The sequence below is a fragment of the Phyllobates terribilis genome, unplaced genomic scaffold (genome assembly GCF_046119375.1).
Source record: "Phyllobates terribilis strain yellow unplaced genomic scaffold, ASM4611937v1 Scaffold_3__8_contigs__length_932513732, whole genome shotgun sequence".
NCBI classification, from domain to species: Eukaryota; Metazoa; Chordata; class Amphibia; order Anura; family Dendrobatidae; genus Phyllobates; species Phyllobates terribilis.
In genome coordinates this window covers 847505738-847524508 of record NW_027362763.1, presented here as the reverse complement: position 1 = coordinate 847524508, position 18771 = coordinate 847505738, and the positions used below count along the sequence as shown (strand labels likewise).

Here is an 18771-nt window from a genome sequence, read left to right as displayed (position 1 = left end):
CACAACGTGCCACAAAGAATGATCATCATTTCAGCTGTGCAAAAGATAATTTCCCCTGAAGTACGCAAGGTTTGATCGTCCATCAAGTAATCAACCTGTCTACACTGCAAGATAATTGTAAATGAGCGTTCTTAAGAAAGCTTGTTCACGATGATCTTTCAGTGTAAATGCAGCTTTAAGCCCTATTATTTGTAAGTCAAGGTCATGAGTGGCTCCTATGAGAAGAAATGTGAATCTTTCATTTAAAGAGTTTCTCTTTGCAGAATCCACTCCTGATTGTGGCTTACAAATACCAGTGCAAAATATCATGTGAATGAGGCCTAAAGCCCCCGTCTCACATAGCGAGATCGCTGCTGAGTCACGGTTTGGGTGACGCAACAGCGACCTCACCAGCGATGTCGCTATGTGTGACGGGGCCTTTAAGCTGCAGGCAGTTGTCCTTTATCTTTTCTGCTTTGCTGGAGACATGCATTAGATGGATATCCTGGGATCATTAGGCTGCATTCAACAACTCATTCAGGACCAAGATCAGGTTATGTCTGGGGGAAGGGTGTCCCCTGTCTAAAGGCCCCGTGACACATAGCGACGCTACAGCGATCCCGACAACGATACGACCTGTCAGGGATTGTTGCCGCGTCGCTATGTGGTCGCTGGTGAGCTGTCAAACAGGCAGGCTCACCAACGATCAGGGGAGCAGCGACATCGTGGAAAGAATCTTTCCACGATGTCCTGCTCCTGGTTACGAGCCTGCTGAAGCAGGAGCAGGCTGGTAATCATGATAAACAGCGCGTTACTAGGGGCACACGCGCACCTAGTAACCCGCTGTTTATCATGGTTACCACTCTGCTACGGTGAGCGGGAGGTTACTGCTCACCGTAGCAGAGGGGTAACCATGATAAACGGCGGGTTACTAGGTGCGCATGTGCCCCTAGTAACGCGCTGTTTATCATGGTTACCAGCATGATCGCTGGTCACACACAGCGATGTGTGCTGACTAGTGGGAGGGCAAAGACCAAAAAATGGTCCAGGACATTTTGCAGCGATCAGCGACCTCACAGCAGGGGCCTGATCGCTGCAAAGTGTCACACATAGCGACATCACTGGTGAGGTCGCTGTTGCGTCACCGAAACCGTGACACAGCAGCGATCTCGCTATGTGAGATGGGGGCTTTAGGGCTACACACTATAGATAACAGTGGGCCGATAACTCTGGTCTTCCTCATGGGACCAGCATGCATGTTGCACAAGGAGAGAGGATTAATGGTCTTTTTATATGAGAGGATTATTTGCAGGCATAAAGATGCCAACACACACCGGGAGAACAAGCAAAATGCTCATTAATTGGGTGATTGGACTTTTATGCCGGCATAAAAATAAAGATTTTTGGTATTCACTGTAAAATCCTTCTCGTAGCCTCGATTCGGGGACACAGGAAACATGGGTTATATAATGCCATCTGGAGGCTGACACTAAGAATATATCTTAGAAAATAAGCCTCCCCAACAGGCTCTGCCCCAGCTATTCAATTAGTGGAAAAGCAGTAGGAGGACAAAACCAAGAACCTCACCCCCCAAAAAAACATGGGAGGATGCTGTTTCTTTCAGAAAAAATTTATGACTAGTACCAAAAATCTTTATCTCTTGGTCACATCATTGGGAGACTCAAAAACCAGAACCATGGGAAGTCCTAAAGCAGTCCTTAGGGTGGGAAAACCAATATCAGTGCTGCAGAAGGAAGAACAACAACCCCTCAGGTTACCACCCAAGCAACTGCTGCTTTTAGCACCCTTCTAAGACTTGCATCCATAGATGCAAAAGTAAGAGCTTCACAAAGATGAGGACAGAAGACTACCCCATGGACAGGCTTCTACCCCATGGAGGGAAAGGGCTGTGGAGTCAGTAAGCCAAACCTGCGACTCCGACTCCACGACTCCAACGCCCTCATACATGGTTCATGGTTAAGTGATAAATTTACGGTAGGACATTTTTCTCAGCTAAAAGTCTAGACCCTTAGATCAGGAATAGGACATTTCAGAACTTTCTCAAATTCTTATGAAAAAATATTCCTCACAAACTGTATTGAACTACTGCACCCAATTTATTATATATTTTAGGAGTCGGTCCATTTTATACCAACTCCAACTCCACCAAAATGGGCACCGACTCAGACTCCCGACTCCACAGCCCTGAGAAAGAACAGTGCCCTGGCAGGGGTGTCCTAGCTTAGCCTGATATTCCACTCAAAACCAGAAAACAATGGTAGCCCTAGAGGCGGTCTGACCTCCGAGGGCCACGAAGCTAAACTGAATAACTGGGTGTCAGCTGGCTTGATGTAGCCTTCTGGGGAAGAGTCAGCTTTATGTTCTAAGATGTATTCTTAGTGTCAGCCTCCAGGTGGCAGCATATCACCCATAGTTCCAGTGTCTCCCAATGACGTGACTGAGAAGTCATTTTTCTTGGCAGCACATCGCACCAAACAAACAGGGGATGTACTGCTGACAACATGACGCTCTATGGGGATAGAAGAACATATTCGTGGTTCCTCGGTCCCCATAATTGTTCCTCAGCCTGTGTAAACATGTCGGTAAGCAATGAAGAATAACTTAAAAATAGTTGATCAGTGCCATTATAAACGGAACTGAAGCCACTGCCAGACATCTACCTTAGGCCTTGTTCACACGTTCAGTATTTTACATCAGTATTTATAAGCCAAATCCAGGAGTGGGTGATAAATACAGAAGTGGTGACGTGTTTCTATTATACTTTTCCTCTGAATGTTCCTCTTCTGGTTTTGGCTTACAAATACTGAGGTAAAATACTGACCAAATACTGAATGTGTGAACATGGCATGAGGGATACAAAAAGATCGGGCAGTATAATGCAACATACCTGATCCTTATCCTCTCTGACATCAGTCAGGAAGAGTCAGGAGTTCTCCACACAAATTAGACAGTTAATTAAATCGGCGAGTTTGTCCGGCTTTATCTAATGTGTATGGAAAGGATCAGATTTTGTTCTTGCTACTAAATTAGTCCCATGTGGAGCCATATTTCAGCTGTCTGAATGCATTTTTACCTTCGAATGCTTTATGCATAGAATTTTCCAGATAAAACAAATTGCTCGCTAATACCTAATTTTCTAATTGTAATTGTTAGGAAATATTTCCATTCATTGTTCGGATGTTTACTTTCCTTGGTAATGTCAGAAGAGACACCAATAGCCGGCGCATATTTACTAGTTGCACCTATGGGGAGTGGTGAGTGACAATGGCTACACTGCACAAAAAAATATAAAAATCTAAAGTCTCATTTAAATGAGAAGTCGGTACGTGATCACATGAATGAAAACCGCTTACGGTCACGATGTCCGCACGGCATGGCAAGCAGAGACTAACCATAAGACCCCCTAAGTCTACGATAAGGCCCAAAATAACTCACCTATGTGAATAGAGGTGGAATGTGCGGTTGAAGAGTTTAAAGTTGGTGATATATCCAGCTGGTGCCCCAGTAAACGTGGTCTGTGTATACAGAAGACAACGTTACTGCAGTAAACTCATTTTATTATATAGACAAATCCTAAATCAAAAACCTAAGTGCTGAACATACATGGCAAAATTCAAGACCTAAGCAATTTTTAAAGGGGTTTTGCCTTTTCAGAAAATAATTGGCCATAGCCGCAATTTGTAATATTAAAAGAAACAAATAAATTGAGCCTTACTCACCCTGCCAAGGTCCGGGCTGAATCTCCGCTGCTGCCCCAAATATCTGTTATTGGTTGCGTTCTGATGTCACGATGACAGCCCATTACAGAGTTCAGTGACTCTGAACGTACAGACGGGAACTCCCCGCTCAGAGCTGCGGAGCTCACCGATTACTGCCTGCTGTATTGTCAATGTAACGTCAGCACTGCAGCCAAGACCAGCGGCTGGGTAGTGTCAGTGATGGACCTGTGTAGGGCAAGAAAAAATCTGCACCCGGGGACTGAAATTTTCTGATAGGGAATAGCCCTTTTACTTGTAGCACCTAGTGGTCAGATTCACCATCAGGCCTCATTCAGACATAAGTGTCTCATGTATGTATTCCATCCTTGTTTTTCATACAGATATCTATACAATATTTATCTAAGACTGACACACTGTAACTTAAAGAGAATCTGTCCTCACAATTTTGTAATGTAAAGTAAAGACATGGCTGTAGTGGTACTGTAGTACAGATTACATTGATACCTTTGGTGAATAAATCTGCTTTGTTGTTGTTCTTTAATCACCATTTGAAGTTTTCTGCTGATTAGATTTCGGTGCACAGGGGCTGGACTGTACACGGGGTCTTCTCCTCCCTGTCTGTGATTCCCCTCCACCTGCCTCTGATCATTCAATGACCCTCCTCCTCTGTATGAAATCTCAGCAGTGACCTGTAATTCAATGACCGGAGGCAGGCGGAGGGGCCGGGGAATCACAGACAGGGAGGAGAAGACCCCGTGCACAGTCCGGCCCCTGTGCACCGAAATGTAATTAGAAGAAAACTTCAAATGATGATTAGAGAACCACAAAGCCGATTTCTCCACCAAAGGTATCAATGTAATCAGTGAAGTCCTTGAATGTGGTGCATATATTCCACACCACTTACACAAGGTGCAGTATTCCAGTTTTATTAATTGATTGCCCCTGACTGGTGTATGTTATCTTAACTGCTTGTTTTGACAGTATTTAGACCTTACCCCCTCAACCCTGTTATAACATAAATCTCTGAAAAAGTTTGACCGTGAAACGTTGGAGCGGTGGTCATGTGTCAGCACTATAATATCTCCCAGTCCCAAGAAAAGGGAGACATCTGACTGATAAAGTCTTTGGGTCTATTAAAAAAAATTAAAAAATGGATAGCATACAATGTGTTTTTTTTACTGTTAAGTGGGTAGCAGAAGCTTGTACATTTTTTTTTTGAAGAGGAGAAAATCTGATGCCACATTGAGGGTAGATATGGACACACTGACCAAAAATGGCTAAAAATCTCTGGGTATCTGAATGAGGTCTTACTGTAAAGTAGTCAATAATAACATTGGGTTTCTCCTGCTATTGAAGATGAACACTGTGGTGTGGTCCACAAGAAGCAGCTGCTTCATATAATTACATTAAGGTGTCATGGTGGCCAACTATACCTTTTCATATGGATAGAAGGTAATCTGCGTTGATCCACCACCGAGATCCAGCATTCCAGCCAACTTTGCTGAAGGATTTGTTAAACTTCCTATTTACAGACGACACAAACGTAACATAAGACAAGAAACTATGTTATGTGCTCATCAGATCACAAGACTGGAGTCCTCCCATCAGATACCCACGTATGGTGCCTTCCTAAACATAAAGGCAATGCTCTGCTGTATATAAAACGCAATGGAGGACTATAAATCACTGTAAATATATGCATCATGTAACATCTCATCAGACCCCCTACAGGAGTGTGTCCCGAAAGATCTAACAAGTCTAGAGGTCCTCTTCACAACATAAAATTATTAGTGTCCCCCCACATGAAGGTCTTTGCATACACTGGAGGTCCGCCAATCTGAAATGTTGGGCCAGAAGTGTTACTGATCTTATATGCCTGACACTTTACTATAGCCGGATGCTCCAAAGGAAGTGGTCATCAAAAGTATCAACATATAGTGCTAAAATAGTTATTACATAAAGCTTGTCTAGTTCAGAAGCCTCAGCATTATACAGCCCATCGGAGAACTCTGAGTTAATACAGAGCGATCCTTATCTCTTTGTAACTCCAGATTGGTAATAAAGATTGTTTCTAGCTTTGAAAGATCCAATCCATCCAGCACTAGGCCTCCTACATTTCACACATTTGCTGATCACATGTTCTTGTTTTTCTGGACAGTGTCAAAAAGAGAAGAAGAAAAAAAACAGGACATGTTTGTCTTTGATACAGGATATGAACCAAACTCGCCAATTAATTCAATGGGTCTGTATCTAATTTTTTTTTTAATAAAACACTATAAAAGGCTATGAGAAAAAAAAAATGAAAAAGGGTATCAAATGATGGTACAAACTGACACAAGGTCAAAAATGGGATAAAAAATAGAATCCAGCACACTGTAAAAAGAAAAAACAAAAGCCAATGTCTAAATGAGGCCTTGCATAGGGAGCTCATTCATTTACATGGACAATGCTCAGATTCTTCTACGTGGCACAGCAGGGGAGTTAAACAGTTAATGCCATGGTTCCCCACAGATTGCAGCTGATCACTGGAGGTTCCAGCAGGGAAACACTTTGGGGCAGAATAATGAAGACAGGCATGGTACACACCAGTTTTAATGAAGCGGCATAAAGGAGTAGGCTACATTGAATTCATTAATAAGTATACGCCACATCTTCTCAGTGCCGCACGTCTCACCAGAGATGCTACTCCTGTCAGGGACTGGAGTAACATATCTGTCTTAAGTAATGCCATAACTTTTGACTGATTTGATGACCCGGAGCATATGCTCTGCCTTTCTTGTGGAGCTGGCCAGGACTAGCATGAAAACGGCAAGCTTGCCAAATTTTTGTGCAACTTCACATTGAGAAGTAGAACAGATTTTGTGCAAAGTGTTTTTACAGCAGAAATCTGGATTAGGCACTTTGATGAATTAGCCTTTTTGTGATCAACCCATTTTCAAAAGGACCTTTCGAAGATGTAAGGACAGGGCAGGAGAGAACAAGGTCGGGACATACTTTGACAATATATTTATGTAGGACATGACGTATATTCGGAAGTGTCTATTTAAGGTGATTCCAGGCTTTGGGCACCTTCCTCAGAGTTGAGAATCCCTTTCAATCATATGTGCTACCTTAATGCATGTGCATTCAATAAAATAGCAGCTAGCAATGCTTACCTGTTAGAAAATTAACAGTGATCCAAGCAAAAATTCCTGGAAAGGAAAAAAGCACTTTTTAAATAACAGGATATTGGATATTTTAGATTTTTAGGACAAATACTTCAGAATTTTTAAATGCCTATATTCATAAGTACCTCAAATATATGACCATACACACCTTCATCTGTGCCATCCATAATAGAGACACTTTCCTTTCCAACAAGGAACGGGGAGGACTGAAAAATGTTCTTCACCTAAAATATATGCAATCAAGTTTACTACCTGCTCAATGTAACTGTTGCCAGACATGAATGGACATACACTGTATGGCCAATAGTAAGTGGACACCTGTTCTTGGGCTCCGTTCTGTGGCTATATAAGACTTCTTTGTACTGGGAAGGTTTAGCATAAGATTTTGTAAGTGCTTCTGTAGGAAACAGCATTTGTGAGCACACGGTCCTGTGCATCGCACTGGGCAAACTAGGTCTTCGTGATCCTCACCTGGTGCACAGCCATGCTTACACAGGAAAGGATCTTCCCCTCAAAACTTTTCTCACAGATTTGGAAGAATACAATTATGTGCAGTTGAGTAATGTTATGCATACTCCATCATTCACAATATCCTTAAATAACTTTAGAAAAAAAAAATTAAATAGGTGTTGTCCAGATTTGGCATGAATGTCTGCAGTCACTACGTGACTTGTAAATCCTCGAAGTGCACGCTATCAGGATTCACTGGTGCCAGGAGTAGGCGGTCGTGTGACGGCAAGTATGTGATATGCTGTATACTCCCTGTCACATTCAGACTAGACTTGAACAGCCTCACTCAATACAAGTTAATTAGAGCAAGGTCACGCACGTCTAGTCGGAACGTGGCTGGGGCTATGCATATCACGTACTTGCAGTCACAAGATCGCCCGGTCTGGCTGCCGACACTGGAGAATCTGGACAGTGTGTGCTGTGAGGGCTCACAAGTCTGCAGTCACATAGTTTGACTGAAGACTTCCATGCCAAACCTGGACAACCCTTTTTTTTCTTTTTTTTTTACCAACTACTGGAATTGAATAGTTATTAATTTTTGAAGTATCCTTTATTCCCTTACTTTGCTTCCAAACATTATGCTGCAGAACACCTTTTTCTAATCAATAGGCGCTGTTCTGCAGTACCCGTCAGCAGCCACTAAACATTGAACGGCGCTGTGCAGTTTAGCTTCAATGCTGACATCCGGCCACAGCTGATCGATGAGGGTGCCGGATCTCACCAATCTAATATGGATGACTGTCCTAAGGATAGGTCATTGATATCGTATGCCTGGACAATGCTTTCCACCTATAAATGCAGATGTCAGGCACAACGCAGGAAGGGGATAGAGTTGCTCAGCTCTACAATATGACCCAATGTTTGTTAATAGAGATTACAAAGCTATGCTCCATTTTATCCAATAATTTGCAATGGGGGGTGGGGAGAGGTGGAAATGCCCGAATTCAATAATATGGAGGATGTTCCATATACTTTTTTCCATGTAGTGTGAGTTTTTGCAGATATTTAAGACAGGTATAGAAATAGATTCCCCTAACATTGTTGGAGCCCATCGTCTTAGTCATTGACTACAATAATGGCATTCATCTCCATGTCATTGTGAATTGTTCAGAAGATACAAACGGGATCTGTCCTAGAACAATTCATTCTACAGAGGAAGAGACACACAGACATTGTTGTAGTGCCCTTGGCCCCGGCTAAACGCAAGGAGGGGGATGAAGAAGAGGTTCTCCTCTCATCCCAAAAAGCAGTAAGACCCTACTTAAAAATGGTTTCTTTAATAAAAACAGACAGATAATGTCTTCTAATGATCCTTTACAGAAAAGCCTGCATATTACCGTGTCCAGCAGTTTCTGGGCCTTCTCTTCTGGTAGCAGACGTAATCCAGCTGTAGCTTTCAGCACAAGGGGAGTAGATCTCCTGAGGTGTTCGGGGATTTCTTCAATAGCAATATCTAGCAGCTCTTTTATTCCGGCAGCGCACTGACAACATAAGAGAAAAGGGTGATGGTTCTATGTTCTTCATCTAATGTAAAGGTACTATGGGACCCACAATACTTGGCATCTGTTATGTTCCTCTGCCCATTCTACTATAGGTCTACGTTGTTTTTTTTGTAAAACATGACGCTGGCATTTGTCATATTCAACCTTCTGCTGACCACAAATATTCTGGAGTAGCACCCACAGGTCCTATGTACTATGGTGGAGGTCCAACTTTCCGGTCCTCACCCTTAAGGCTACGTTCCCACGTTGAGCATTTGGCGAGTTTTTGATGCTGTAGATTTTTTGCACCTATTAGGTCACTTGTCTTTGGGTGCATTTTTTTTACATGCATTTATCCCTTTTTTGACACCGCAGTTTGCATCTTTTTAGCATCTCAGGTTTTAAATAAAGCGGCTTTGTTTTTGATACTTTCTGGTAATTGGTTTTAACAAAATTTTATTGATAGTCACGTGCGGATTACATTTGTTTTTACTTGCGTTCCACACTAGAAATGTTTTTTATTTTTTTTTTGCCACCTGTGGATTTTCCGTATCTAATGCAAATCTAATGGAGAAAATCTGCACAAGAAACTTAGCGCCAGTGTGCCCTCCAGAAAGACTGACATATTCAGGATTACAAACACGCACCGCAGGTCAGATTACGCTGCGAGAAAGAAAGGACAGCGGGCACGCGATTTGTGTAAATCCCATCTGCTTTGCTGGAACTGTAAGACGCTGCAATTTTTGCACAACAAAAAATATGCAGCGTCAAAAAACTCGTCATGGGAACTTAACCCGCTTTTTTCCCCCCTAAGAAAGTGGCACTTACCCCATCCTCATCTATAAAGGGCAAAACTGAGAAGAGTACTGCATTGCTAAATCCACACTACAGCCCCTTCATTCTCAGGAACATGGTGTCCCACAGGTGAGATATGTATCCAAGTCAGTTATAGTCAGGGCTGTGGAGTAGGTCAGCCAAACCTCTGACTCCGACTCCCTCATACACGGCTCATGTTTAAGTGATAAATTTACTGTAGCACAGATTCATCTCCGCTAAAAGTCTAGACCCTTAGATCAGGAATAGGACATTTCATAACTTTCCCAAATTCTTATGAAATAATATTCCCCACAAACTGCATTGAACTACTGTACCCAATTTATTATATATTTCAGGAGTTGGAGTCGGTCCATTTTATACCGACTCCACAGCCCTGGTTATAGTCTAGCAATATGTCACCCCCTTTGAGTTGGAAATACTTTCCTAAAACCTTCACTATTAGACCACATGCACATGTTCAGTATTTGGTCACTATTTTGCAAAGACAGAAAAATCCAGCTTCACGGAAATCCAAAAAACCTTTTCTTTATTGGTGTGAATGGAAACATTCCAGTTGAAGAATTTAAAATGCTATGATAGTGGATAAAACAACTAGTCTCAGGTAGTGAAACCCTTAATCAAGTACATCAGTGTTTGTAACCCAAAACCAGGAGTGGAGCAATCACAGGAAAAGTATAATAGAAACACGTCCCCACTTCTGTATTTATCACACACTCCTGGTTTTGGCTTACAAATACTGATGTAAAATACTGACCGTGTGAACATGGCCTTATAATTCTCTGAAATAAGAGCTTTTGAGAAACCTTCATAGATGTGTAATTCAGTCTTTGTGTCAGAGCTATTTGCAGAAATCTCACATAATACCTCTGCAAACAAGTTATGTTCCAGGACACGGATAGAAAGTAATGGCTCAGCACCAAATCGCACGACATTTAACAAGCGCTTCACAGCCATTACTAAGGCAATGAGTTGTCTAATATTTGTTTTGGCTGCTAGCAGCCATCGGGTAGTTTCACATCCACTTTTTCTCATATCCCAACAAATAGGATCACCCTCTCATTTAGTGAAACGGGGGCAGAGTTTATCTGGGAATGAATTAGCATAACGTCAAATTAAAAAAATCACAGAAACTATTATGGCCTCAATTCCTAAGGAGTCTAGAAAATTTCAATAATATTGCGGACAACATCATTCTCATTAAGTGCCATTTATAAAGTCATCAAACCAGAAAATAATTGGTTAGTTATAGTGATGAGCGCAAGTGCTGGTTACTCGAGTATGCACCGAGTATCGCGGGTGATCGAGTGACATGTTCGAGTCCCCACAGCCGCATGTTTCTTGGCTGTTAGACAACCACAAAACATGCAGGGATAACCAGTGTTTGTCAGGCAATCCCGGCATGTTTTGTGGCCGCGGGGACTCGAACATGTCACTCGATCACCCGCGATACTCGGTACATATCCGAGCACCCTAGGCAAACTGGAGTAACCAGCACTTGCGCTCATCACTTGTTAGTTACACTGTCGTGTCCGAAAAAATGGTGCACCCAATGTCCCGCTCTTTCAGGACAAGATATATTACACGCTACAAATAAAATTAAAAAGTATGCTCCTATATGATAACTATAAATCCATGGCTTTATCCCACCGAAGAGACAGACCCAGATAAAACCCTTCCCATATTTACTTAGCTTCCAAATGTCAGACCAATATTTTCCATTGTTTTTGGGAGTGTTCTCATATCCAAGAGTTATGGAAAACACTTTAAGTTTCTGACAAATGCTTTTAATATTTTCATTCAGCCCAGAATGAGCCTTTTTAATATCCTGAAAATAGCTTGTGAAATAATGGAGATAACCGCACCTCACATACTTGGGCAGCAGCTGCCCGGAAAAAACAATGCGGAACGCAGAACTCGCACCACCCACTTCCCAATATCAAAATTAATTTCTTATTTAAAATGGACTGGACAGATACCTTACTAGAAAAGAAGAAATAACCCCAAAGCTTTTATTTTATAGTGTATGGGCAAAAATAATAATTTATCGACCATTAACCAGAAGACAAGCTTTACATTCCTGTTTTCAGTTTCCTAATGGGTACATGTGAGAGGACAATTGGCCGGACAGACTCCTATTCCACGGACCTAAAATATTAGCTCATATTGTCAATTACCGTAGCTCCTAAAATATAGATATATTTCAGGTAGAATCATCTTTAGCTTAACCTTTAATATGCTGGAGAGAAATGGAAGGGGAGTTTATGGGGAAGGGAGGGATTGTTAATTTGGTTTATGTTATACAATATGAAAATAAGGTCATTATAGTATTAACTGGTTTATACCCCAACCAAGCACCAGCTCATGATTTATCTGTATTCATATGTTGATATTTATTGACCTAATTAAAAAAGAGACATATCACAACAGGTGGAAGGAAGACCGTCTGCCTAAAGGGAATCTGTCAGCAGATTTTGACGATGTAATCTGAAAGCTGCACGATGCATAGACAGAGATCCTGATTCCAGCGATAAGTCACTTACTGGGCTGTTTAGTGTAGTTTCAATAAAATCAGTGTTTTATCAGCAGGAGATTATCACTACAGGACTAGTTGCCTGGTGCCATATAGCCCTCCTGCTCTGCATAACTCCACCCCCACTACTGATTGTACACTGTGCATTGACAGAAAGCTGCCAATCAGTAGTGGGGGCGGGTTATACAGGGCTCAGCATCCTGGACATTGCTAGATCTGAACAGAGAAAACGGTGATTCTATCAAAATGACAACATGCAGACCAATATGTGACACATCGCTGGAATCAGGGTCTCTGCCCCTACATCATGGTGCTCTCAGATAACATAGCAATAACCTGGTGATAGATTCAGTTTCAAAGTTTCAAGACAGGTGGCTACAAATTAATTTCATTTGTACTTACCTTTTCTGGCTCGTCAGCATACTCAGACAGGCCTGGCTTTATAGCCTTAAAGAGTTCATGATCTAGATGAGGGGCTCCTGCGCAAGACACAAAATCATCAGATGGAATGAGTGCATGTGCCGGAGCAGCGATGCTAGGGACGCAGTCACACCACCATCACACAGGGTCATTACAGCAGCTACAGGACGTGTGACAGAATCCATTACAGTATTTATCTGATGATTATTCATTTTACGGTACAACAAGCAAATCAACACTTCTCCAGAAGTAATCATATAATACAGAGGAGCTACCAAGAGATAGCAAAAGAAAAAAAAAAAGGTATTTTTCCCCCCAGAGGAGAGCTAATACTTTTTCCCCCCAAGTGAGCCATGCTTGTATGGCATACGTCAGCTAATTATTACAACCTGGCTCAATTCTTGATAGAGCATTATTACTGCTTTTGAGCCTTTTTTCCTGGAGAAAAAAATGGTTTCAAATAATTTTATAATTTGCACCTCTTTAATTGGAACCTGTTAGAAATAAGCTATTAACCTGCAGATATAAGGGTAATCTGTAGGTTAATAGGGTTCTAAAGCCTGGTTGCCAGAAGGAAATTAACTTTATTCCTCCCGGCATCCTCAGGCTTTCAGTCGTAGAGGCAGGCCGGTGCGGCTTCAGTCACCGCTCAGCGCATAGTGAGCGGTGGCCGTGATCGCACTCGGCACTGACTGACAGCCGCCTCTCCACTGATGTACTGCTGAGCGGCTGTCAGTGCTGCGTTGTGGTTACAGCCGCCGCTCACTATTATGGGCATGTTTTGGATGTAGCATAATTATGGCACAATTGTACTCCAGTACCCTAGTTGGTACAAAAAAACAAATTTCTATTTCACACAGTTGAAGACCAATGCAACATTTTATAAGACCTGTGTGACTTTTAGCAAAAAAAAAAAACAAAACAAAAAAAACAACTATCTTTGAATTCAAACATTACGTGTCCATTTAGCAAATATTCTGCCAGAGCAAAAAGACTGAAAAAAACCCCAAAAAAACATAAAAATAAATGCAAAATCATGAATCAAGGCCCATATATTTAAACTGATCATTAGCCAATACAGTAAAAGAAGAATAAAATATTCAACTATTAATTTCTAGCTGAATGTAGCCAAAAGACATATCAGGGGCCCTAGCCCCATCTAAGCTCCTACAATGCATGGCTCTTTAAAAAAAAAAAAAAAAAAACCCACAGAATTCTAAATATAACAGGAAAAACATGTTGCCCACAATGAGTCGTTTTAAAGTGAAATCTACCAAACAGTTCTAGAGAAATAAACCATTTTATTTAGTGCTAATCATTATCATTAAGGGGACTGTCAACTCAGAATGACTGTTCAAACTAAGTCCTGCTAATCAATGCTTCATAGCTGGGCCAATCATCTTCCCATCTACTTGTTTTCCCTGCTTCCTCACTTCTCTGCTCTATGATGACAGAGCTGTCAAAGAAGAGGGGGTGGGGTTAGACAGAAAACAAGCAGGTGGGAAGGTGTATATAAATGATTCCCCCCCCCCCCCCATGAAGCACCGAGTGCCTGGACTTAGTTTGAACAGTCATTCTGTGCTGGCAGTCCCTTGAAGGTCTTTAGGTTAAAGACATGCCCCCAGAAGAATCCGGTGAGCCACGCCCCCCTTGTAAAAACCATAAAAAGGGAGCAGCGGGTACAGTATAGAAAAAAAAACTGGCCGCTTTTGATCTGATGAGAGGTCCAATTTAAAGGGAATCTGTCAACTGGTTGTTGCTACCCCCATCTGAGAGAAGCATGATGTAGGGGTAGGTAGAGACCTTGATTCTAGTGATGTGTCATTTACTGAGCTGCTTGCTGCAGTTTTGATTAATTACCTGTTTTATCTACTGCAACCCAGCCCACGCCACTGATTGGCAGCTTTCTATGTACACTGTGCATAGGCAGAAAGCTCCCAATCAGTGGTGAGGGCAGGGTTATACAGAACTCAAATATGGAAGACTATATGGCAGCAGCCTCTACTGATATTCTCCTGCTGATAATACAGTGATTGTATTGAAACAGCAAACAGCCCAGTGACACATCACTGGAATCAGGGTCTCTGTCCCTACATCATGCTGCTGTCAGATTAGGTGGCAAAAGTCTAATGACAAATTACCTTTAATAATTCAACTAAATCCAAGCATAAAATGGAAACCTGAGTTCCACGTAGTACAGGAAATATCCCGGTCTGTCAGTACAATAAATGTCCTGGAAAGCTTGTTCTATGGTTCAGTGTGTACATTTTTAGAGCATTTAGTCATATGTGAATAATGAAGGAAGATTTTGCAGCACTAGAAATTCTGGCATATCTACATATCCAGTATTTCACTGCAATGCAGCATCACACAATGGAGGTCACTATTACTGTTAATGTCGGACAGTCTGGGTGCTAGGACTACACCGCGTCTAAAATCCGCATTGTGCTTTCTCTAAGGGGTTTGTCAGACAGCACATCCCACCCTGCAGCCCCAGGTACCCCCGGCTCTGCCCGTACACCGGACCCCTTACCTGAGGATGTTTGGCTGAACTTGTAAACGTGCACTCGCGTGCCTGTGCTCCCAGCGTCAAACATTATCCCATAGAATAGCTCATTCTGAGCAGTTTCCCTCCCGCTTCCATAGGCACTCTTCAGGTTAGGCACAGATTTCTCGATTTGCGTACTTGGACTCCATCGGAGGTAGCTGACATAGAGAGTGATGCATAAAACCACAAATAGCAGGAATGGGAGCTTTGGGATTTTCATGGTTGTTGTTTCAGAACTGCAAAACAGAACATTTTCTTTTCAAGAATTTCAGAATCCTTGACAATACTGGCGGGATATAGAGAACTGGACAATAATACACGCCCAAAGAATAAATGCCATAAGTAATGTGCAGATGTGGCGCCCATGCTGCGCATTAGTGCCACAGATCCTAGAGGGGTGCATGGATGGATTCCTCCACAAGAGGCAGTTCAGTTCCTGCAGTAGATGAGCCTGAGAGAGGTCAGCCTGCAGTGGAGCTCAGTCTAGAGAACACAGCTAATAGTTCAGCAGTGGAGCACGAGGCTCCTGCAAGCTAGACTCAGGGAGCTCAGTTAGAGCCCAAGGCGTGCAGACGCCATAAGAGCAGTGAAGCGCGGCAAGCTGCCGCTAGTGTGTATAGCCTAGTGAGGGCCTCGAGCGCGGCCGAAGGCTAGAGGAGTGAGTAGCATTGGGGGCAGAGGAGCTGTACAAGCTTACCCCAGAAAACATATACTGGACACCGGGTCCGCGTCCGCAGGGCCGTATACACATCCCATTGCATCAGCCCTGACACTGGTCTGTGACCCCCCCCCCCCCCCCGCAGGGGGAGAGGCAGGACCACCCTTTACCTGACTGTATCTGCGGCTCTTCTCTAGGTTAGGTGGCCTGGGGTGACATCATCACTGCGATTAGACACACATGACATCATGCCAGGCCAACTAATCAGAAGAAGAGCCACGAACGTCCGCAGGTAAGAGACAATTCTCCCGCTTCTGTGCAGCGACCAATGTCGTGATCCATGGAATGGGATGTGAATGAATTTGCACCAACTCTAAGGCTACGTTCCCACCATGAGTTTTTGGGGAGTTTTTTTATGTTGCAGATTTTCTGCACCCATTAAGGTTACATGCGTTTTCATCACATATTTGACGCGTCGTTTTTTGTCTCTTGTTGGTAAGTTATATTTTAAATAAAGCAGCTTTGTTTTTTTATACTTCCTGATATTTGGCTTTGACAAAACTTTATTTTGATAATCATGTGCGGATTACATGTGTCTTTGATGCGTTTCCGCCGAGGAAATGCACTAAAAATACATTTCAGTTTTTTACCTGCAGATTTTCTGCATCTAATGCAAGTCTATGGGGGAAATCAGCACATAAAACTCAGCGTACCCGCTAGAGAAACTGACACGTTGCGGATATGCAACACGCACCACAGGTTAGTTTACCCTGATCAAAAAAACAAAACAAGAAAAAGCACGGTGGGCATGAGAGGTCTATAAATCCCATCTACTTGCTGGAACCAAAAGACATGGAAATGTACACCAAAAAAGGGAATATCACCATTAATACATGTAAATGGGTATTCACAACAAATATATATATATATATATATATATATATATATATATATATATATATACACAAAAAAGTGAATGACCAAAAACAAGAACTAAAAATATATTTAAAAAATATTTTATTAATACATCTAATTAAAATATAATATATTTTAGTAACACATGGAACTGTAAGGCGCTGTGTTTTTGACACAGCGAAAATATGCACCATCAAAAACTCATCGTGGGCACAGTGTGTTACCCCTGTACTTGCTGCCCAAATATTTAATAGGATATTTTCTCCTAACAAGCAATTAGCAGTAAATATCAGTCTTGGATGCGAGATGGGGAACAGGGAACCAAGTCTTGAGACAGACGCACGTCTCACGTCTGGGAACCATTGTCCCCCAGTTTTCCCAGGAAAACAATAGGCCATTCCTATACTATCGCTCAGCAAAGCATCCACAGAGTCTCAATAGTGAGCGGGGAGTAAGCTGCTGCCAGACCCCTTTGGCAGTGGCCTATAGCCCATGAAAACAAAAAAGAAACTTTACATGTGGGAATCCAATATGCAGGGTGACAACTATATGGCCTGACAACAGCCATCTTAATTCACAAGACTGGGTGGCTATCAGGTTGTCAGGTTTGTGTCAACTATCCCCTGATGGAAGGCTAGGACATGCTGGATTTTTCGGGGGATGTTGGCCAGGCTTTTTCCTCTGCCGGGATACAAGGGGTGGGGGGTCACATCACTCCATTAGCACTCGGGAGATCTGGGTGCTGTAATGGTGGCCATACTGGATGGAGCCTTTCTTTTCTCAGTTCTAGCAATATTGATGGGGAGGTCTCAGCAGTGGGGGGCCCGAGCCCTGTGATCCCACCCGATCTATCATGTGTCACCCACAGCAAGACGTTTTATCATAGATGGATGTAGGACCATAGTGGCAGACTAGAGACATCACTGCCCAGTCCTGTAATATAAAGCCATGTCTCAGGAGCGGCTCTATGAACAATGACTTTCTGTTCTCTAGAAGCAATTAGAGATCTTAAAATTAGCAAAAAAAAAAGTTAAGTTTAACCGCTAAGAAGCTCAATCAGTGTAAAATACAGATTAGAATGGCACCAAATCTGGGATCTAATTATCATGGAAGCTGGCACAAAACAGCGGACGGATTATAGTATTCAACTGCCAGAGAGGCGGCAATCCCAGGTACAACCAGGGGCGGCAGTGTGGAGCAGCATTAGTAATACCCCAATAATGATAGCACAAGGCGCACTGTCGGCTGAGTGTTCCCCTGCCGCCCAGAGGAGCAGCGGCTCCCACTTGTTACTCCCCGGCTCCACTCACCTGGACATAGTCAGAAGCCATAGGAGGTCACGGTGCCGGCAGAGCTGCTGTCACTGCCGAATAACTCCACATCACTGCACCGCTCTCACCTACGTCATTGCGAGGCGTCTGCAGGAGGTAACGTGATCAATGCGTCCGCGCTGATAGGCTGGAGGAGAGAACGGAATGCCAGGAAGGAGGTCACGAGAGCAGAAAAGAAGTGGGCGTGGCTTGCCGTCAGTGCCGGGTTGTAGCGTCGTGTTCCGTGTACATTCCTGGTATCCCGGGCTGTGAGGCGCTGAGGACGGTCACATTGTGCTGTCACAGGCGGGGAATGTGCTGCCCGGGACCGGGGCTCTGACTGAGGGGACTGTGCTCTAGTTTTACCAAGAAGAGATGCATAATGTGGCAGCAAATATATATCCACAATGCTGGAGGGAGCTATGGTTGCCCAGCAGTTCTGGCCGTGTCAGGCTGACGTGGAGTGTTGTGGTACAAGAGTTTGTATTGGGTCACGTTCACACGTTCAGTAATTGGTCAGTATTTTTCCTCAGTATTTGTAACCCCAAACCAGGAACAATGAGAGGAAAAGGTCTAAGAAACACGTCACCACGTCTGTATTATCACCTGCTCCTGGTCGCGGCTTACAAATACTGAGCAACTCCAAAAACAAGCTTTACACATAGGCCCAGTTGAT

At 43.0% G+C, this 18771-nt stretch overlaps 1 protein-coding gene across 1 annotated transcript in view; it reads right to left on the bottom strand.

The window, feature by feature from the left end:
* ENTPD6 (ectonucleoside triphosphate diphosphohydrolase 6) overlaps positions 1–18245 on the bottom strand; it is a 41000-nt gene extending 22755 nt beyond the window's left edge. Inside the window, exons 1-8 of the mRNA XM_073672514.1 lie at positions 18096–18245; positions 15198–15448; positions 12647–12723; positions 8734–8877; positions 7035–7110; positions 6875–6910; positions 5153–5241; positions 3436–3515 (exon numbers count right to left, since the gene is read on the bottom strand). Coding sequence (XP_073528615.1) covers positions 3436–3515; positions 5153–5241; positions 6875–6910; positions 7035–7110; positions 8734–8877; positions 12647–12723; positions 15198–15448; positions 18096–18103 — 761 coding nt within the window. The 5' untranslated portion in view covers positions 18104–18245. The remainder of the gene's footprint in view (positions 1–3435; positions 3516–5152; positions 5242–6874; positions 6911–7034; positions 7111–8733; positions 8878–12646; positions 12724–15197; positions 15449–18095) is intronic.
* Positions 18246–18771: the final 526 nt, after the last annotated feature.